Source organism: Aulostomus chinensis, chromosome 14, assembly GCF_037954235.1.
Source record: "Aulostomus chinensis isolate RoL2024-O1b breed Wild chromosome 14, RoL_Achi_v1.0, whole genome shotgun sequence".
Taxonomy (NCBI): domain Eukaryota; kingdom Metazoa; phylum Chordata; class Actinopteri; order Syngnathiformes; family Aulostomidae; genus Aulostomus; species Aulostomus chinensis.
In genome coordinates, this window is record NC_141333.1 from 6,898,980 (window position 1) to 6,920,579 (window position 21,600).

Below are 21,600 nucleotides of genomic sequence, written 5' to 3' on the forward strand. Positions count from 1 at the left end.
ACACACACACACACACACACACCGACCGCGAGGAATAATAATAAAAGCTCTTATGTGTATGAGAGTCAACAAGTGGTGGGAGCACACTCGCCCCGAAATGTCTGCACGGAGTGATAATTGCGTTACAATAAAATATGCGTGTAAATTTGGGTGAAAGTGAAATTTAAGGTTATTATTCATAAATGCGTGATATCGCAGTCAATTCCCTGACGAGCCTCAACATGTGCAGGTTTATCTGATTTGCTTAGGAACCCTTTTGCAGTTATAACAGTTATAACAGTTTTTCCTGGAGGAAAAACGTCCAGTATCTCCGGACAGGGTGGCATGATGTGTCTCGAGGAGAGGACCACCTCCCCGGCACTCGACTCTTCAAATCTCAGGAAGAATCGAATGGAGGCAATCTGCCAGAAATCATTCAGGGCAAACTTCTCCTTTGTGCACAAGAGGGATGGACACAATTCTTCCACATGATACTGGATGGTTTGGTGGTGATGCTGGAGGGCGCTGTCCAACAAGTTGTTCTTAAAAAAAACAACAAAAAAAACTCCCATAAGTCGATGGAGTTAAGACCTGATAACTGCAAATAACCCCCCTGCTCATCAGACAATTTAGGGTCACACCTCCTCGACGTGAAAGGTTTCTGCTCTCGTTGACGTCTTCATGAGTTCTCCTCTAACGTGTCCGCCTCCCACTGCTAATCACTTGGACAAACAAAAAAAACTACAAGAACCATATCACCCTGCGAGGTTCGTGCGGATCACTCATCCGCATTTTTTCTAGATGATGTGCGCAGAAAAAAATAGGGCGTTGTGGATATTCTCTCATTCATTCGCGGAGGAAAAAGTCAGTTCTTAAAGACGCAGGCGACCATAATTGATCTTGAAGAAGGACGGAAGAAAGACGGGGAAAGGCGTTTTGACTTGATCCAGAGCAAGATGCCCAAATGCGTGCGGGGAGGGCTCTGGGTGAAGGTCTGAAGAGAGAGGCTGGATATTTAAAACCCAGCTAAATATTGAAAGTGATTACTGTCGCGCGGAACCGATTCAGGGCGTTTTTCTAATCAGACTAACGGTTAATTGGCTTCCTCACCTCGCGCAGAAACGGGAAAATAACGTTTGAGCATCCCACGGGGGCAGCGTTTGGTAGGAGGACATGGCCAAGTTGTTCCGAGCTGCTATCATGGGCCCTCCAGGATCGGGCAAGGGAACCATATCTCAGAGGATTGCGGAAAGCTTTGGGCTGCAGTATCTGTCCAGTGGTCACTTTCTACGGGAGGGAATAGCTGCAAACACAGGTAACAGACACCAGCGCAGTCTGCAGAAAGAAGTGCAGGGAAGAAAAGTTGCTAGAGGCGCGTCCTGGTTAGTGCTTTTCCTCCGTTTTCTGCCTCTTAATGCCGTTTTTAACTCATCAAAAGTTGAATCATCGCAGAGAAAAACGTTATTTTAGAGTGAACTATCTGTCGAAACGTATCTTTTGCTGTTTGTTTTACACGGCGATCACTAATTTCGGATTTCCATCTAGTGGAGACTTTGCAGTATGCCCAAATGAAGAGCTTTAAATAATAGATGTAGTTCTCTACCTCATGGAATGAGTCTGTTTATACGCTCCCACTATGGCTACTCAACTGGAATCCATTTGCTTCTCAGCATGTGCCATGTCCATGCACCTTCATAATAAACTTGGAGCTGAAGGAAGAGACGTCATAAGTAAAACCATGTGTGCCTGGTCGGTGGACTCGCTGCTGGCTTGCTGCTTACAGTAAACGCATGTGATTTTTACACATTAATTTGGTTTAAAAACACAAACTTGCCCCATGTATAAAATATTGAGTGATTTGTGATAGATATTTATCAGATTATCTGAGTCCCGATTTTCCAGTTGAATCCTAAATTAATGATACATTAAAAGGCACAAAGGCCTACTTTTGCTCTCTCTAGGTGAAATATTAAATAACAGGCGTAATCTGGAGAGATTACAGGGAGGGGCTTGTTCTGTTAGTTTGAAATATTTTAACCAGAAGCAGTTAACATAAAGAATATATTATCTATCTTTACCTGTCTTGTGTATCAGAGGCAGGTGTGGAGGTGAGGACCTTTGTGGAGAGAGGCATGCTAGTCCCTGATCATGTGATGACCCGACTGATGCTGCCCAGGCTGGAACAGCTCATTGGCCACAGCTGGCTCTTGGATGGTAAGAGGACATTATTCAGTAGATTTTTTAAATTTTATTTTTTCAGTCAGAAACACAATTTGCACTTTACTCTGATGCAACAACCTCCCTCTTTCTCCTCGATTACTTGTAGTGAGAGAATGTGTTATTTAGCACCCTGAAGGCCTCTCTCAGCTGCCCCTTAAATGTGATTGGTCAATCCAGTTGCCACCCCCAAAACCCCAAGACTACAACCTATAAAGGGACTGATGTATTTAAAAAAAAAAAAAAAAAAAAATCAAAGCAAAATCAAGATCAGAGGTCGCCCATGCTTCAAAAGAGCAGTATTATTTGTTATGTTTTTAATAATTTTGCAAAGCACAGATTGAGTGTATTTATGTTCAGTGCCAAATCTGTATTGATCTCTGTCACAAGGTTAAGCAGGTTTGGGAAAAGACGGTTTTATTGGTCTCTCCTCAGAGATTCAGCCACTCTGTTTGTATTTATATAATAATTTGCATTTCCATTGTAATTTTTCCCCTGTGCAACAGAATAATTTTCACTAGAAAAATACACATCCTAGGCATAAATATGCTCAGGAGGGTGTTCAGCCAGCATTTTAATGACATGCAAACATGCAGGAGGAAGATGGTGTTTGGTTAGCTCAGCTGATCGGCCTGCCTTACTCAAGGTTAAATATTATCTGGTGCCACTAAGAGAAGACAAACTTTGATGATAGTGTCACGCAGGTCTGCAAACAAACATTTTGTTTAGCAAGAGAAGAGGGCACCGCATTTCAAGGACATACACAGACACACTAAACAAAGAGACATGCCGGTTAACAGTAAACCACATAAGGAATAAACTGAGGCTAAGCCCAAAAAAACTTGCATACAAAGATTAAACGTCAGTTGTTTTGAGGTGAAAATGACCTTAGAATTTTTCAATTTGTGCAGAAGTTGTCATTAATCAGAAAAGTAGCTAAAGAGAAGAAAGAGCATTTTCTTGCTTTATTTTTATTTTCTTTTGGTAGTGGGGTGCATTTTTCCTGCATTTGTGCTCTGTTTTGGAGCCAGCCTCAAGTGGCCACCCAAGGAATGGCAGGTCTTCCTGGTTAGCTTTGATTTTTAGCATTGGGCTACGCTGCGGGGCAAAGCAACACTTGATGTCAAACCAACAGTCACATAGAAGTTAAGATTACACTGATACCATGAATGAGTTCAGGTCCTGAACACAGAGCTCCAAGAGAGGAATAATGTTGCCCTTAACCTCAACCATGTTCATATGTATTAGCCTGTGCTAGCATCTATTAGAAATGTCTTAACCAATCTTGTAGTCCCTGTTAGCAGTGTGTTAGCCTCTGTTGGCACTTTGTAGCCTGTTTATGTGTTTATCTTGTTATTTCTGCCATTGTTCTAATTGTCCTTAAAGATATAGTAACTTTTTCCGAAACATAACCCTGACAGAAGTCAACCCACAGGTTGTTTTTTTGTGGCCTAAAACTAACCAGGCTGTGTAGTCATGAGTATGTTAGCCTCTGTTTTTAGTGTGTTGGCATCAATTACCTATGTGTTATCCACTGTGTGTTATCCAATTTTGGTGTTACAGGCTCTTTTCACAGCAGCCATTTTGACCTTTTGTAGTGTAGCATCACATACCTGTAAGAACAGAAAAAAAGAACATGCAATCATCTGCACATTGTCCACAATTTAGCATTTGAGCTATATGGCAAATTCAGGACCTGTCAAAAGACTCCTCAGGTGTGAAAACCATTCTTTATGGCCCATGTTTGCCGATGACATGTCGAAACAGAAAAGCGGCTTATTAATGTTGTCATGCCATAATTGTATAATGTACCCTCTCTCCTGGTCACAGCCGGGTGTCTGCACTCGAAGAAATTTGGTTCAGATGTACATGGAGCCTATATGATCCATTTAATACTTATCCATTCAATTTTTAAAATATTGATAATAAGAAGAAATTGAAACATTTTTCAAATGTTAATTTAATTTTCAAATGGAAAATTAGTAGATCTTAAATGAGTAATCCTACTCACTTTGTTGGTTTGCTAATATTGTATCTAACATCGCTAAACCGTCTTATTATTTGTTTCTTTTCCAGTAAATATTTTAGTATCTTCTTAATGGGTTGACACAAATACAGACCTCAGGGTTTCACAGAGAATGAACCGTCTTTCCAGTGTGAGCTAGCGACTGTTTAGAGGTAATAGAGGAAATGTCAGACCCATAATTTAGTGATGCTACAGACCATCAATGCTTGAGTCCAAGTTTACTTGATGTCAACTATTTTAAGAGGATAAATGCAGTTTCCCTGAAGTTCTCCTATATTAAGGTTCTTTTTTCTGCCTGTTACAGACTCACAATCATGAGCAGAACTTAGAAACGACCTATTCCACATTGGTGAGGTGCTCTCAGTATCCCACTTATTACTCTCTATCCAGGCTTTCCCCGGACACTTATGCAGGCCCAAGCCTTGAACAATCTGTGTCAGCTTGACCTGGTCATCAGCCTCAACATCCCCTACGAGACCCTGAGAGAGAGACTGAGTGACCGTTGGATTCACCCAGCCAGTGGCAGAGTCTACAACCTGGGCTTCAACCCACCGCTAGTGCAGGTATGACAGTCTAAAGTCTGAGGTATGAAAATGATTGTTGATTTTCTTGGGGACAACTTTGTCCTTTCAGCTTATTGTTGGGAAGAAGTTGTGATTTGATTTAGCAACAGGGATACTTAAAAACACACACACACACACACACGAGTCATATGATTATACTCAGACTCATTCCTGCGCACTCTGCAAAATAATTTTTTTTGACATATCGCTTTTTCTTTCATGCTTCAAAAACCAAATAATTAGCATGTGTTGAAGACTCGGTAGGTAAATGTGAGCCGCTATTTTCTGCCGTGTGAAAAACAGCGGCTGGCACAATTCAGGTGTCATCTCCAGTTTCCAACTAATGCGGTTGTCATTTTCCCACCCAGCAACCTCTCTGTTTTAATAGCAAATGCCTATTGTGTGACTCTGGTTATCTCGATCTTAAAAAGAGGTGTGGTCATCTGCATTTTTTTGGCACATTTCCATTTTAAGGCAACAAAAGCACCATTGAGCAACAAAAAAACAGGTCTAAACTCAATAGTACAGTATTTTTCATGCTATTTATAGATATCGAAATGGTAAGCTGCATCTAAACAGGCGGGTGCAGGCGCGTACACTCTGCTTGTTCCATACAGGTGCACAAACATGAAAAAGATCACAACTAAAACATACCAGTGTGAAAGATGATTGTTGTGTATATGGCTTTACCTCGGGAGGCTTTTGGGATCCCTGATGCTAAACTACTTGGTCGACATGCTTTGGGACCTCCAGTGATCCTGGGCAGCGTGTATGAACACTGCATGGCCCCGTTAAGAGAGACACTGCGCATGTATGCATGATGAGGCACTGCACTGTTTATTTAATTTGTCAGGAGCTTTCCAGGTGATTTCTTCCTTGTGTTTACTGATGCATTGTTGTTTCTTTAACAATATGTTATCACTGACAACAGCCTGTGTAGTTCTTAACCTTTTCCATGTGTGCTGTAATTTCTCTTCAGCAAATATCATAGAACATTAATGCAGAAAACCTAAAAACTGGAAAGGTCAGAGGAACATTGAGCACAAAATAAACACTCTGGGGAAGAAAGGGTTAAGAATGTAGCTTCTGAAATATTTAATTGGCAGACACGCAAGAAATAAGTTGTTTCCTCAGCAGAAACTTGACGAATACATGCTTGAAATGGCAACTTGCCAAGATGCAGGTGCATCTGTCTTCTTAAAGACGATAGGTTTAATTTATGTTATATCCAAAACACAGCACTGATTAAGAAACTAATAACCCCTTTGTGCTTTATGCCAGACGTTTGCTGGCAGCAACTCTGGCTTTTTCACATTGTGGTCAGGGAGCATGTTTAGGTCCGCTGGGGACTGAGAAGCCACTTCCATGGTACACCTTAGATCCTGTACTTAAAGATGCTTGAATAGATCATAATTGTCCCAGAGAAGCACACAGAGATTTGTGTGGATAATCATGCTACTGCCTACTGATAGAACACACATAATACTCAGTTACATACATATCCACTGCGTCACTCTATATCTGAAGCACGTACAGTATTGTACATACCTGCATGTCATGGCCACAGATAAGATCTCTGTCAGAGAGGCAGTTTGTTTACTGCTGTTAAGGAAATGCTTCTGTCAAACATCACATTATAAAGTTGTTCTGGACTTGGTGAGATGTCAAAAGAGAAAGAGGCTCTGTCGCTTGCATAATGTTTTTGTCGATTGAATCACAGGAATCTGTAATGCACTCTTTGACTTTTTTTGAATTTAACTTGAAATGATCATGATTATTGATATTGCATTGACTGTAAATCTTTTCCATAGGTTTCAGCGTGCATTATCAGGTACAAATTAGTCGTTAAAAATCCGCATCATGGTGCAAATATCAGTTCATTGTCTCAAGTGTGGCAGTCTGTGCGTGTGATATTGTGGCGTCTTCTCCAGGGCAAGGATGACATCACCGGGGAGCCACTGATTCAGCATGATGACGATAAGCCAGAAGCTCTGATGGCCAGACTGAGACACTACAAAGACGTGGCCAAGCCTGTCATTGACCTATACAAGTCAGTAATGTCCTTTCTTTCAGACAAGGCTCTTCACTTTCCTGAAGTGTGTTTTGTAGCTAAATTATTGGTTGTGCGGGTGTGAGTTAGAAAGCTACTGCTAAGTTTAAGCTATGTCACGTGATTTATTGTGCGTTTTGTGATTCTGAACACAGAAACTTCTGACTTGCACATGTTTGTCATTCTCCCTATTGTAGCATGACAACAGCATTTCAAAAGCATATGATAGGGTACTTAATTGTGGTCTTGTGCCTCCATACAGGTCACAAGGGATCCTGCATTCATTTTCTGGTACCGATACCGACCGGATTTGGCCTTACATCAACTCTCTCCTCTGCACCAAGATGGACACACCACCATCAGATGCCTGCCAACCCCAAACACCCTGACACTTCTTTAGATGAACAGACCTGAGGGAACAGCTGGAGGAAGTGGGGTGATGTTTCCACCGCTGGATTTATTCTCAGCTCTCAGTTTCCTAATTACATAACAGATATTAGAGAGATGGATGAGGTCATCCAAATGGTTTGTGATGTCATCGCATTTTTTTAATTCAAAGAGCCTCATGCCATTACCTAAATAAAATCATTAGATCCTTAAATCCGGAAATCAATAATCTTAAATCCATAATTCCAAACTGGGGTCCACAGATCCCCAGGAATACACAAAGTTAGGTAATCACATCCTGCAAAGATCCAATCCTGGCTGTCCGTGTTTCTTCTGGGAATGTGTTCCCAGTAGTCCTATGACCATTTCCGCCCAGGTCAAAAAAATTCAGTAGGCCCATTTTTTAACCAAGATGCTGCCTCAAATATGGATCAATGGTTGAAATGCTCTTGCCCACACCCATGGGTGCAGCACAAACAGTCAGTGAATGAAGTACATCAGCTTAAGGATAGTCCCGACTCTTCTTCCATTGCCATGTCTAGCCACAGAGCTAGCATAAGCACTAGTGGTGCTAGCCTAGCCAGGTTTGGTGCTAGTGCCATCTGTGGTGATAAAGGGGCTGCACAGCAGGAGGTTGAATGTTACAGGGGGGACAGGACTTAAAAAGTTTGGGGGCCACCGTTCTAGGTGTGTCACAAAGTTCTGGAAGCAATCAGCAGGAAACGATTCTTTACAAAAATCAATGGGCTCTATTTGTATGTCAAGTTTTCACTTAACAGCACTCAAGGTGTCTCATAATGTTGCCTCATTCACACACATATTCATACACTGATGGTGAAGACTGCCTTACAAGACGCCAACAGGTTCATGAGCAATCGGGAGCTCACTGTCTTACTGAAGGACACCTCGGCATGTCAGAGCCATGCCGCCCCATTTCTGATTTCCAAAATTAACACAGAATAAAAATTGGATCTAGACAGATGTGGCAAACCAAAAAAAAAGCAAAAGAGAAAATGCATAAAAGTCAACGAAGCTTTTTATCTGTTCAAATGTTGAACCAAAAATTTCAAAAAAATCAAGCATATTACCAGAAAGTTGGGGTGTCTCCTCTTATCTTAAGAAACAAGCTAAAGCTAACTCCTTTAGCGTGAGCTGAGGGTGAAACTCTGCTTGTCAGTCGAGTTACAGTCCAGCGCTCCTTGGTCACCCTTTAACTGAAAGAATGAGGTTGCTGCGGCCAAAATGAGTTAAGAGTCGGCTGGTCTGAACCCCGATGCATCTGTATGGAACGTCTCAGGCTCGTGTATCGTTCCAACTTCCCACCTCCTTGAGGTAAAGAACCAGAGGAGAACCGCAGATCCCTCATTCTACTGTGCCTCCTGAGGAACAAAGCAGACCACAATTTACAATATCATCTCGCATATCAAATTATTGCTAGAATAAAAATTACACTTTTATGAGAGAAAACTGAGGGATTATTTTCAGATGCTCCCGTATTTGTTGAATTGCTGTTATAGGATTATGATTTTGATTTTATGAAACAATATTGCTTTGCTAGTGAGATCAAGATGAATCGCTTCTAAGTGCAAGCTTTTCATGACATGAAACTGCAGCTTCTCTTAAAGCAGTTGAGTCAAATTTTGCTCACAATGTTGAAACCTAAAAAAAAAACTCGCGTGCTGTGACATATGCTGTTTAATACGCACAAATCAGCTGTTTTGCAATTGTTCCAGAGAAACAGTTTATGCTTATAAAAATATATCCATAACAATATGCACTGTACAATCTACTTCACTTTTGTTGCAGAATCCCTGTCTTCTTTTTCTTCTTGGGCTGGCACTACTGGCTCTAGAAGGAGCTCTACAGCACACCCTGTGGCTGCACAGAATATAGCGTGCCTTTATTATTATATTCCTTTGAAAATGTGTGGTTGCCTTGAAATTTTGACTTAGTTATTCCAGAGATGTGGTATGAATATGACCTGTTTTCACATTGTTTCATTTGAAAATCACAGTTTCAAGGTAAACATGTCAGTAGATCAACCCCCCTGAAAAACCCAATTTTGTAAATACTGTCACCCACATTCAAAAAAACTCCAAGCAATATCGACAGAATGTATGTTTTGTTTTATGATAACTCTTATGTGATCCACCTGTGCAATAAAGATCAACAGCTACATTTTAAATATATTCCCCAGCTCTATAAACGCTGGCTACTTAGTTTATGTCACTTCAGTTGATTATGAAGTATCTAAAAAGTGAAATATACTTAACTGGCCCTGAGAAACACCGATGTCACTATTTTGACTGTCTTTCTGTTGTTGTCCCTATCTGATTGTTGTTGTACAGATTGAAGATTTGGGACAATTTTGCAACAGGGAAACCAAAGATATGAAAATACTCATTTAAGCGAAACTGAAAGATAAGATGTGAATGTGTGCAAAATGTCATCCCTCGTCCGTGTCTCTGTCAGCAAATGTATGACGTTGATAAAGTTGGAATGTACGGAGCCTCGGAGTGGTCATGGCAAATACAAATATACAGATGAGTTCAACTAATACCTGGATCGCTCGATTTATTGATTATAACAACAATAATGGCAAAACTTGAATTATTTTCTGGCCATGAGATTGTTGGATAACTTGTTCCCATCCTTTGATTACTTTGTGGGAACAAGTTGTATCATGTAGCCTCGAAATGCTTACATTGCCAGAAAAATCATATCTTGTGGACTTAAAATAAAAGAAGTGAAATCTTTTGGTAACTACATATATATATCTATCTATCATTTTTTTCCCCCCCCTCTCCATGTCTACTCCTGGGCTCAGGCGGAATGTGCCTTTACATAGATGGCCAGATGTGCTGTCAGTAGGTGTGGAGTGAAAGTTGTCATGACCGCACCCCTAGGCTTTTGTGTAACATCAGCGGGGGTTTCACCGTTTTAATGCTGTCCAAACATGTTACATTCCAGGGACAATAAACAGGTTTGTTTGGGGGTTTTTTTTCTCATGGATGTATTGTCTTTTTATGGGACTAGTTAGTAGGAGTTTCACTGGTTTTCTTTCTTTCTTTCTTGCAAAGATAAATATTGAATGACCCTCCCATCTCTGATCTAGCTATGCTAAAAACAAAAGCTGGTACATGCGTAAGCACATGCAGGAAGAATACTGTCTTCCTTTTCTAATCCTCTCAGAACTGCAAATAAACTCCCATGTGCACGAGAGTCTGGGAGGAGCTCTCGCTTGTCACGGATTACACAGTCAAATCTCATCTGTTTACACCTAGAAGGAGCTCAAGGGTTGGTTGTGCATGCGGCGGAGAGGCTGTTTCCATCTTTTTTTATCACGTTATTACTTACCAACATATGTTGACATTTGCATTTCCAAGCTTTCTGAACGCCACTTCTCACGTGGAGGTGTTACTGTTGGTGAATTGTTTTTTTTTTTTTTTGGTTTTCATATCAACAATAATCCGGATATCCTGCTCGTATCCGGTATCATCGGTAAAATGTTTCTATTAATGTGATCCCATGACTGCATCATCGCGCGTTGCAGAATCTTTCTCTCCCCCCCCCCCCCCCCCTCCAGTTTTTTTTTTTTTTCTTTTCGTTTTTGTCCTGGCTGACAGCTCGGGCAGGATGCGCTGAGCGGCGCAGTTTCCTCCGCACAGATTCATGAACATGCACGCAGCTCGTGCTGGCTGGCTCGCTCACACTCATCCACGTCGTCTACAGATTTACCTTCACCGCCATCGCGGGACCTTGTTGGTTGCTCATCTATGCCAAAATGTGATTATATGATACCGAAGGCTGGCGCCGCCTCTGTATACTTGCATAGACTGGTAGTCTGTGTGTGTGTGTGTGTGTGTGTATGTATGTGTGGTGGGGGGTGATTCCTCTACGACTGCGCCTCACACACGGGACGTTTAACGCTTTGACCTTTGACTTGCAGCGAATGACAAATCAAAGGTCGGTGTCCGAGAGAGGAGCCGGGCTCTGAGGCGCATCTCTAGCACGGGAACAGGACGGAGCTGCGGGGAGAATGCTAGAAAGCGCGCTGAGAGGTAAACAATTGTGTATTTCTACTCATTAGATAAGGATGCATGGGTTGTGTCTTTATTAGCAGCGAGTCTCATTGGAAACCAGGCAGCGGAGGATAGTCTGAGGGTGTTACATAATATCTGGTTACCTCTGAAAACACCCCCCCCCCCCAACTCCCCACCTCACCCCTTGTCAGTGCATCTCTGCTCAGACATCAACATGTTCGAGTGATGGGGGGGGGGGGGGGGGGGGGGGACCTGACATTTGAAGTGGAATTGAGATTAAATCACCACCGTCTCTGCTGGGCGAAATGCGCACTCGAGTTTGATGCCTGACATCATTTGGGTTATTTTTGGGTGTTGATATATTTATTTATATTTTTCCGCACATGTGCGTGATTTTGCACTATCTTCATCATTAACATGCCAAGATTAAAAAAAAAAAAACAACAGTTTTGACCGCCACCGTTACATTCTAACGACACAACAATTACAGGCAGTTTTATAACCAAGGAGCAGGTGCTGGGACTATATCATGAAATATGATCCGGAGGGAATCGGAAGCTTTTTGTATCATCGTCATCGTCGTCATCACAAGTATGATCAAAGTCATCAGCTTCCTCATCCATGGCTGCTGCTGCTGCTGCTGCTCTATGTTGAGAGGACGGTTTCTCTCACGTGTTGACCAATACCGCACCGTCACATCACCACCAGCGTCACACGCGTGTCACGTGATCGGCTCAACACCCCCCCCCCCCCCAATGGTTTTCATGTTCTTGATCATTTGTGACCGACTTATCTTATGTCCTGAAGCCGGAGTCGTTCATGCCTCGGGATGTAGGCTGGATCACGTTGAAGAAATAAGACACAGTTATTTGTTTTCCGCGGTCCAGTTGTTTTATTTTCAGCAAATAAAAACGACATAATAAGAATTCTCCAAATATATAATGTCAAACCTAGGGTTTTTATGGCTTTTTTTCTTTTATTTTGAGTGTGATTTATCCATCAGTTTAAGTTGAGGCAGTTGAGGTGGTTGAAAAGACTTTTCCTGTCTACAGACACTGAAGCATGTTTCAACAGGAGAGACTGCCTCTTTCGTTTGGGATAACCTTTTTTTTTTAACCACTGAAAACAAGAATCTTACAGGCTCAGCTGGAGGATAAACTGTCCCTTATAGCTGCAGTCCAATGTCTGACTTGTCAAGTGAGTCCTCCTGCTGATCCTGCGGATTCCTGGGTTTTTGCCTCTACCGGGTGCTGGGATAATCATTAATCCTCTATATATCCCTGAGAACGACAGTTAAAATAAAATTTTTTAAAAAAGACAACGAAAAGAATGTTACAGCTGCTTTTGTAGGAGGCCACCGGCAGTGTCATGTTGCATTATTGGCTTGAAGCAGTAACACGAGCAGTGCATTGGAAGGCTTTTAGCAAATTTTTTTTTTTTTCAAGGGAAGTAAATGGATGTCTAAAAAGTTGTAATAAAATCTCCTTCCTTTGTAGTCCAGACTATTTTATCAAAGCCAGATCAGGAGAGTGTGGAGCTCGACTGGTTTTCGTGTGATTTGGGCAGAAGTCTGTGCAGCAGCCCTACTGGTAAACCCAGGATCCATAACACTTCACCTACAAATGTTCTGAGACACCAGGTGTACGGAAGTCAAATGATTCCATCTATTTTCTTTTATGTTTATCATTTGAAAATACTATGTTGCTCGAGTTGGGACTTGGTAGAAGTACTGCGGTGAAGCAAGAGGAACGAAGTAAAGAAAAATACATCCACACACTCAAAGTGTAGTGATCATGGTGATACAGAATGCAGCAAAAATGTCCATGTACGAACTCTGGAGTGCATCGTTCAGTTTCATCCACGTCACCTTTATCCATCTGTTTGTTCAGAGATCCACAAACGCTTTGATTTGCAATAAAGAAGGACTATAACAGCCCCCCCCCCCCCCAGCAGCACGCCACTCTAGCGCTGCACCTGAAGGGTTATACTGTGTTTGTTTCAAGCTCAAATCCGAATTTCTGTGGATTACTGAACATACAGCTGGATAAAGAAGAAGTGGAATTGCTTGTGAGTTTGTAAATTAACATATTCGGGTTGTTTTTGCTGTTTTTTTGCACTTTGTGGCAACAGGACGCCATTAGCCTTCATGCCAAATATACGTAGCTGGCTCTTTCTGCAATCTGGAGTCACAGAGATGTGATGCAACAGTGACAAAACAGCTTTGCTGGCTCAAGGCACCTGCTTGTGAGTGCTTGAACATGCACTTGCTGTCTTCATGCTATACACAGCATGCTGCTTTAAACAAGACTTTGGCACAGTATGCGGATGTGTTCTTTCATGGCTCTTTTTTTCGGACTGTTGATCGATCGATTCAGTGTCTTCATCCATTAAATGCCAGGAAGTAGTAAAAAAGCAAACCTCCATGGTGGTAATGAGGGAGGAGCAAGTGCTGCTTCTTCATTCTCTCTGCAAGCTTCGAGGCCTGAACCATAAACCCTGCAGTCACAAGCTCTCAACATGTTGGCCAACACTGCCCCAAACATAAGTGCATTTGAAGTACTTGCTTTTGAAAGAAAAAAAAAAAAAAAAGAACAATTCAAAATGGAAGTATATTAAAGTCGGAGCGGCGTGGCTCGGAGGTAGCGTGGCTGGTTCAATCCTCACTTCCCCTGCTAACCACGTCGAAGTATCTTTGAGCAAGATACTGAGCCCCTTATTGCTCCCGATGGCCCTGCGATGGACTGGCGACCCATCCAGGGTGAACCCTGCCTCTCACCCAATGTCAGCTGGGATAGGCTCCAGCCCCCCCCCCCGACCCAGAAGTGGTATAGAGAATGGATGGAGGGAGTATATTAAATCCACTATCATTTATGATTAAAAAAAAGACCACAATCCTTGTGTTCGAGGGACTGGAACATTAGGGAGGGGGAGAGAAATTGAATATACCATAGTTTAGAGATGTTTTCATGATGATATTGTATCTATACATGAACAGCAAGTGTCAATATTTCATAAAGTAATATACAACTGAGGACATGCAACATAGGTTTATGACAGCTGTTTTAACAAGTATTGGTATTTTGCTGCTGGTTTACTGCAAATGGATTGAAACTGGATCAGAGAGGTTGTACTGGATTTTATTTTAGGGACATAATTCCCGATTGAAAATGGTGGAAAAAAAACCTTGCAGTATGTTGAGTATCACAGTATACTGTTGCATCGGGAGGCCTCTGCTGATTCCCTACTGCTCGAGCAGCAGAAAGATGATGAAAAACTGATAGGGTATCTGTTGTCAGCCAATCAACTGATATATTGATCATATATTTATGTTGTTGTGCTTGTCGTGGCCTGAGATTGTGAGGCAGGCACTTTACTTCCTGCTATATTCTAAACATTCACTCTCAGGAGGGCATCACGGGGTAAATACTGGTAGGCACAGTCAGGAGCAGGACAGGAAAGCCCATTGCAACAATGGAGCGGCAGAACTTTGCGTCCGGTTATGGCGGGGGTATCGTTCCTCCCTTTTGGACATTCAGTTCCCGCTGTGCTTTGAGCTCCCGTCTGCTCTCCTAAAAGAGTTTCCCAGGCTCATGTCCTCTTTTCAGAACCATGCAGGGTTTCTGTTGCCAGGGGACAAGGCCAAGGAAGGAAGCATGCCATCAGTGGTCAGTGTTGGGCCCTGCATGGACCTGGACATGGTCATACCAAAAAATTACAAATGAATCGCACTTAAACAGTGGCTTGACGGGGATTATTTACAGTATTTAACATTCACTATTGGCCAGTGAGAGAACGAGTTTCCTTGGTGCCGTTGTCTTGAGTGTCTTGTTCCTCTTATTTTAATCTCCTATTATGACGAGGCCAGGGGACCGGCTGAAGACTCTCATTATAGGCCAACACTCATAATTTGCTCCTTGTTTATTCTCATAAAAGCAGGTCAGAGGAGCTGAGGCTCGATGAATGAACTCAAGTGTCCACTGCATTCCTCCACACCCTCAGGACGTGTGTTTTTTTTAAGGAGGCAAACTGCAATTCGCTCCTGACATATCGGACTTGTCTGAAAAGCCTACACTCCAAACTTGATATTTTTTAACAGACAAAAACAAAACAGCAACTGTTTTGGCAATTGGCTAATAATTCATGTCAACTTTAAAACCAGAATCTAAAATATGAGTCACCTAATTTCAACTATTGTGTATTATTATTTGGTGTGTGGAATGTTGGTCAGACTAAACAAGCTATTATGGGATGTAATACTCCACCCAGGGGGGGAAATGATTGGTTGTCAAATGTCAGTTAATCAGATGAGTCACATAAATTGGATGCAATATAGAATATTGGTGATCTACCAGCATAACGGGATGCTAAGAGCTGCTTAGAATTCAGGAGACGTGTGGATTTAAATGGGACATCTGACTGGAATAGAAACTTTGTTCCACATCTGATTAATAATTCTCTCCAGGGACATGAATATAATGACATCATAGGATACGAAATGATAATAGATCTTCGCTATCATCATAATATTAAAGTGATAGTTTATAAAAACTTGTCTCCGGTGGTATATTATATTATTCTGATTTGGTTGTACAGTGCTCAGTTGCTTTTTCTCTCGTGTAACTGCATTTTTAATCAGTTGTTTGTAAAACAACATCAAGGTATTTAAGTGGATTGGAGCAGGGAACAATGCATGCAGCAGTAAACAGAGTCCTGCAGGACCGAGTGCTGGGGTGGATTTCCCCTCCAGGAGAGAGGCGATAGCAGCAGCAGCAGCAGCAACGTCGTAGTAATATGCGGCACTGAGAAAAGGGGGAGGCGATAGCAAGAAACATACTCGGGCAGAGAGAGAGAGAGAGAGAGCGAGAGGACGAATATTTCTTTCCTCACAAAACAGAGGAGACCGGTGGTCCACTCCTCCTCCTCCTCCTCCTCCCAGGACATGTGGTGCACCCAGCAGCAGCAGTCGTAGTAGCGGCGGTGGCGGCGGTGACGGCGCGGCGGAGTCTTCCACCTCTTTTAGGGGCTTGTTTTGTCTTATTTCTCCTTTGAGTGTCTTCGGGTATGAGCTTGCTGGGGGCCTACAAGAAAAAGACCAGTTACGATGGCTATGAATCTTTGCAGTTGGTCGATAGCGGGGGAGAAAGCTTCATCACCGGCAGAGGAAGCAGCGGCGGCGGCGGCACTCTCGGAGGCTCTACAGCGGCCACCCTTGCACCGAAGGCAGGCCCGCTGAGGGAGGACGACTGCAGCACCATGGACAGCTCAGGTAAGAGTCCTCGTCGCCCCCGGCAACTTTTCTGGTCATTGTGCGCTGACTTGGAGTTGTAGGAGGTGACTTTACACATCAGTGCCGCTTACGTGAGAGGCAACAGTGGACATCGGTGGCTAACAAAAGTATACAATCATGCCTGGAATCCCCTCCAGTGTTCCCAGTGGTTCCCAGGCCCCACCTTAATGGTTACACTGGGCTTCAGGGATGCACACTGCAGGCTATTATACCTTTGTGCCATAAGGCTTGTGTGACACATGGTCTGATTTTATAAGGCAGATTCAGCATGAAATAATATTTTTACCTTGTTTTATTTTATTTGCTTTTAGTTTACATGAGGCAGACTTTTGTCTTTGGCTTCATGTGCAGCATGTGTACATGAACTACACCAAAAGGTAATATCACACTTAGACAAAGCACATTAAATATTAGGAATTAACCGATTTTTAGGTTGTGGGCCAATGCTGATACTCTTAGGTAAATAGTTTTTTGTTGTTGTTTTTTTTTTGTCGCCACTGTTTACATTTTGTTTGTTGATGTTGTTTTTGTTGTCTTTATTATTCCTTCTGTTCAAGGCTCGGAAAAAAATAATCAACATAAAAAGAACTATTTAGTCTTTTTCACAACATCACGTGAATACGGGCCATCGCGGTTCCCAGTAGCCAGTGGTTGGGATATTGATGCAGCTTTTTTAGATATAAATGCAGTAGAAGAACCCTGAAAAGGAGCTGGTGCTTGACTGTCAGGCGAGGATACGTCAGAAGATCTACGCTACCGTGTGCTTAGGTAGTAACAGGGCCATTTAAAAGGTGACTGCCCTCGCTGATTTAGATTTTAGATCGATGACAGCGTCAGGGACAGTAGTCAATAGCATCATCAATTGGTAACTGGGATTTATTTATGTATTTACACCGTAACGGCACTCAAGGCTTCAGAGTGTTGCGCATTTCGCTCCCGCTCTGATGGTGCTGGCTGCCACGCAAGGCGCCGGTCTGCCCATCAGGAGCTATTAGGGGTTCAGTTTCTTTCTCAGTGTCACTCTGACAGTCTGGGATTCAACCCTCCGATTGCTACGTGCTCACAGAAAAGGTGAAAAGCACGTGCAAAAAAACCTGGCTAATTTTGGACCGATATCACCTATTACATCTATTAACTTTTCCATGTGGGCTTTAGTGTCAAATCCCAAAGAGTTTTCGTCAGAACTGGGTTTAACCATGAAGCAGCAGAAGCAGAGATTATTGTCACGTTTGCAGTTTTAGCAGGAATCTTATCAGGAGCGTTGCATTTATTACTTAAAAAAAACAAAAACAATTCCATGCAGTAAATCTAACACACAATTTTCTATTGATATCATCGATGATAACGACACCTGCAATATTAAATCCAATAATCATTAAAACTTTCTATCAAACGCTGAGATTTTGGGGAGGTAGTTTTCTTGTACTTCTCATTATTACAGTCATTACTAATTGCTGATGCCACTATGACAGCTATACCTGTGGATGCTGCTTCAGGTCATTCTACTGTTATTTACACAGCAACATGAGAATTAAAATCAGAATATGATTTTATTTATTCCGTATACGTGATTCCGTATGCAGCATTTATTCGGACTGTGCTTAATTACACATGACTGGTGTTGGTGGAAAGCCAGCTGCAGAGTTCAGGCTAATGGGGATGATGCTGGAGTGAGCGTTTGAAGTTTACTAGCTAATTTACATCCATGTGAGGTCTGCAGAATAGACTGACTCTGTCCTGTGAGCGTCTCACTGCACAGCTATATGGAGTCGCCTCCAGGGAGGAAACATTTGTGTGAAACAGCAGAGGCTGGATGAGGAGGGTGGGAGGGTCCGTGAGGAAAGAGGATTGGGGAGGAAGGGGGGGTCAAGGTGGGGGAAGTTCTCCCGTGTCAGATGTGTGTCAGGCTCGCCAGGCCTTACAAATGGTGCTTTTGATGTATGTGTGTACTTGTCTCTGTCTGCGTGTCCATCTGTCCGGTTCACACAAAGGCAGATATTGAGGGGTAAAGTTTGGCACTCAAGGAGGGGGACACGTTCAAACCATTGATCTTCCTGGCAACACCGAGAGTTCTTTATGCCATGGCTGTCCCACTTCCTAATTTCCGTGAGAAGCTTGGGTCTTTGCAGTGGTATTAATCTGATAGACTCTGAATTAGAGCCTCCCCTGGTGTCTGTATTAGTCGGGTTTGTCACTGTAGCTGGCGCCACACACTCCCACATCCATCTGGACACAGACTGGAACATAGACCGCCTTTGATAGACGGACAGGCAAGAATGCAGGATCTACAGAGACATGCAGAGACACAGATGCAGAGGAGAGGAGAGGAGAGTAAATGAAGGACTAATGACTTGGTCTCTCACATGGTGAATGTCAATAATGGTGGCTGGAGGTAATATTTCTTCTATTATCAAATGTCATTGTGTGACAAGAAAGAGCAGAACTTTGTGGGATTTTTGTTTTTAACTCAAATCAGTGTTTGTGCATTACTAAGTGTCAATTATACCGAATGATGGGCTTGAGAGCTGTCGACAGATATTTTCTGGCAGTGTTACTATTGTTTTGTTGCTGTTGCTGTTGTTAGCTGTCAGTTGCCGTTAGCTTCAAGCTAAACATGCACGTCTGGCCCTTTCTGCATTGTGGAGTCACAAAGAAGGGAGAAAAAGGAAATCCACTTGTTTAAGGTGAAGTATTGCTTTTAGAGGTTCGAAGGAGACAGTGTTCTGTCTACATCTTGCTTCAATAGTGTCAAGTGGTTAAAAATCAGTTGATGCAGGTCTACAGTGACTCGAAGCATTTGAAAACAATGTTAGAAAGTAATGGTCACATTTTTTCAAGTTAAAGTATTATTTTGCTCCACATAATACCATAAGAATAATCGTCAATTAATATTATTTTATAGTTTTTGTCTACAAATTCCTTGCATTCCTCTAACTTTTTGCCATCGGAAGCAGTGGAATAGTCCTCTGGAGGAGCAGCAAAGTAGATGATTAATCATGTCCTCCTTGTCTCATCAGCAGCATCTAAAATTAAGCAGATTTTAACATGGGTCAACACTGCAGTCGTGCAGTTCCAGCAGTAAGATGGAGTACAGCATATTTGTCCGTCTGGCTTTATTGTTCATATTCATACTGTGCCGGATATTGTGAGAGAAGAGTCTGTACGGTGGGGGACGGACCTCCTCCCAAAAGCATCTCGCTCCACCTGGCTTTCGATTGGTCGGCTCTGTGAGAGCTGGAGGAGGGGGTTGGTCGTCCGAGCTCTCGGCCTGCTTTCTTTAAACAGATTTCTTCTGTCTTCATCATCCCAGCAACCTCCACACCTGTTTAGGTATCAGAAAAGCTCAACCGACAAGAGTTTAACTTTCAGATCTTGATTTCAAGCTGGATTTTGTCCTGTTCACTGGCTGGGAGACAGAGACCTCACTACTTGCTGGGCTTCCATGTTAAATCAAGTTAAATGGTAATTGCATGGAATTAGGCCAGGATATGACTGAAAAATTATATTAATTAAACGCTAATTAATTCAACAGTAGGTTTGGAAAGAGTTGGTATCTGCCTACTGGACATTAAAAACAAGGAACGTTTGGGTGTGTAGTGTTTCCTGCGTGTAATTCTATCTGTCTGGTTCTCCTACTAAGCACAGATAGTCTGCTGCAAATTTAAATATAGTACAAAAATAGTTTAGAACAGAGCATCCGTGCAGCATTTTCACAAAAAAATGAAACCGTTGCAAGATGTGTCACTGGTGCAGTAGCAGGCGTGTTTTATCCTGTCCAAATGTCTCACCTCAGATATTCTCATGCATAACCAGCTAAAAAAAACTTTGGCCCCTAAAGCATTTTCAGATTTAAACAGAGAAACTAAGTTTACCAGTTAGATACCGGAATAGAATACCTATTATTGAAGAATGAAAGGGTAACTCACCCTCACACCAGTTGAAGGTGTCACAAGATTAACTGAAGATGAAGTTGCAGAGGTTAAAATAGTACAATTTGTACTCCTACAGCTTGAGTCAAGCTCCAAAATCACTGTATCCTACAATTCCCAGAATGCAAAAGCGACTGAAGTGGAGAAAGAGATGTCAATATCGATCAAACTCTGCATCCCAAGTTTGAAACTCTCTAAACTGGCTTCTTACAAAGTCTCAGACCCAGATTATATGTGTATATTGATGTACTCAAGTAAAATTGTTGCAATAACTCCAGTACCTGTGTGGCTGTTATTGTCTCAGAGTATTTGTTTAGTTCACATAGGTCTAAAAGGTCTAATTAAACAAATCCAACCAATGCGGTGGACAGGATGGAGTGAAGAAGGTAGTTTGAGCAGAGAATCAAATATTGGCAAGTCATTTGATAGAGACAATATGAGATAGAGAGCAGATTTTCTCAGTGAGAGTGTTTGGAATGAGTGTGTATGTGTGTGCAAGTGGCAAAGTCTGCTGATGAGGTTGTTCTTCAGTGCATCTCTCCATAGCGCCACGAACTGACCACACCGGGAAAACATTCTGTCTGCTGCTCTATGAGGAGATACTTAGAGTGAGAGTAAAAACAGGTCAGAAAGAATGACTCAGCCTCTTACTGGAATCGACTCCACTCTGCTGAGGAACATGAAGTAGGTTTTGACACAGTAACATCTGAGCCTGAGTATACACACAACTTTATGAATGTCCGGTTGGACGCAAGTGTAAAACGCCAATAAGTTCACATTTTTTAGTGCCGATAACTTCTAACAAATTGCAGCAGCTACTAGATTTGAACTGAACAGCATCTCACCATAATGAGCTGTTTGCGTTAGCACAATATCATGCTCAGCCGCTGCAAGAATTGGCAAGGTGACGCAATTAGCAATAAATCAGAGCTGAACTATACAACAAATAGTCGTGATCATATCTTACATGAGGTCATAATGTTCTCACAATGAAGACGCAACACATGATCTATGTGCTCTATTTCTTTCCTTTGGTCAGTTGATAACTACATTTATCAAGTTGTTAGGATCAGTACAGTCCAATCTCACCTGAAATCCAACAGGGAGAGTGAAACGATA

The 21,600-nt window shown here is 42.3% G+C and overlaps 2 protein-coding genes across 8 annotated transcripts in view; both read left to right on the forward strand.

Annotated features, from left to right (window-relative positions):
- The first annotated feature begins 799 nt into the window (after positions 1 to 799).
- ak4 (adenylate kinase 4) lies at positions 800 to 10,234 on the forward strand. The gene is made up of 5 exons (XM_086225079.1): positions 800 to 1,294; positions 2,074 to 2,193; positions 4,613 to 4,785; positions 6,717 to 6,835; positions 7,098 to 10,234. Exons 1-5 carry the CDS (start codon positions 1,153 to 1,155, stop codon positions 7,222 to 7,224), a joined length of 681 nt encoding a protein of 226 aa, XP_086081205.1. The 5' UTR covers positions 800 to 1,152; the 3' UTR covers positions 7,225 to 10,234.
- A 586-nt stretch (positions 10,235 to 10,820) lies between these two features.
- dnajc6 (DnaJ (Hsp40) homolog, subfamily C, member 6) overlaps positions 10,821 to 21,600 on the forward strand; it is a 36,262-nt gene continuing 25,482 nt past the window's right edge. For 2 of the 7 annotated variants that reach the window (XM_086225072.1, XM_086225071.1), the window contains exon 1: positions 16,069 to 16,531. In XM_086225072.1, coding sequence (XP_086081198.1) covers positions 16,327 to 16,531 — 205 coding nt within the window. In that variant the 5' untranslated portion in view covers positions 16,069 to 16,326. The other 5 variants (XM_086225073.1, XM_086225075.1, XM_086225074.1 and 2 more) reach the window with 5 other exon arrangements.

What these genes read in the sequence shown, in the direction of transcription:
- ak4 (XM_086225079.1), top strand. Translation starts at nt 1,153, where the DNA reads ATGGCCAAGTTGTTCCGAGCTGCTATCATGGGCCCTCCAGGATCGGGC. An exon ending in GGGAATAGCTGCAAACACAG is followed by an intron (nt 1,295 to 2,073) that starts GTAACAGACACC and finishes CTTGTGTATCAG; the next exon opens with AGGCAGGTGTGGAGGTGAGG. An exon ending in CCACAGCTGGCTCTTGGATG is followed by an intron (nt 2,194 to 4,612) that starts GTAAGAGGACAT and finishes CTCTCTATCCAG; the next exon opens with GCTTTCCCCGGACACTTATG.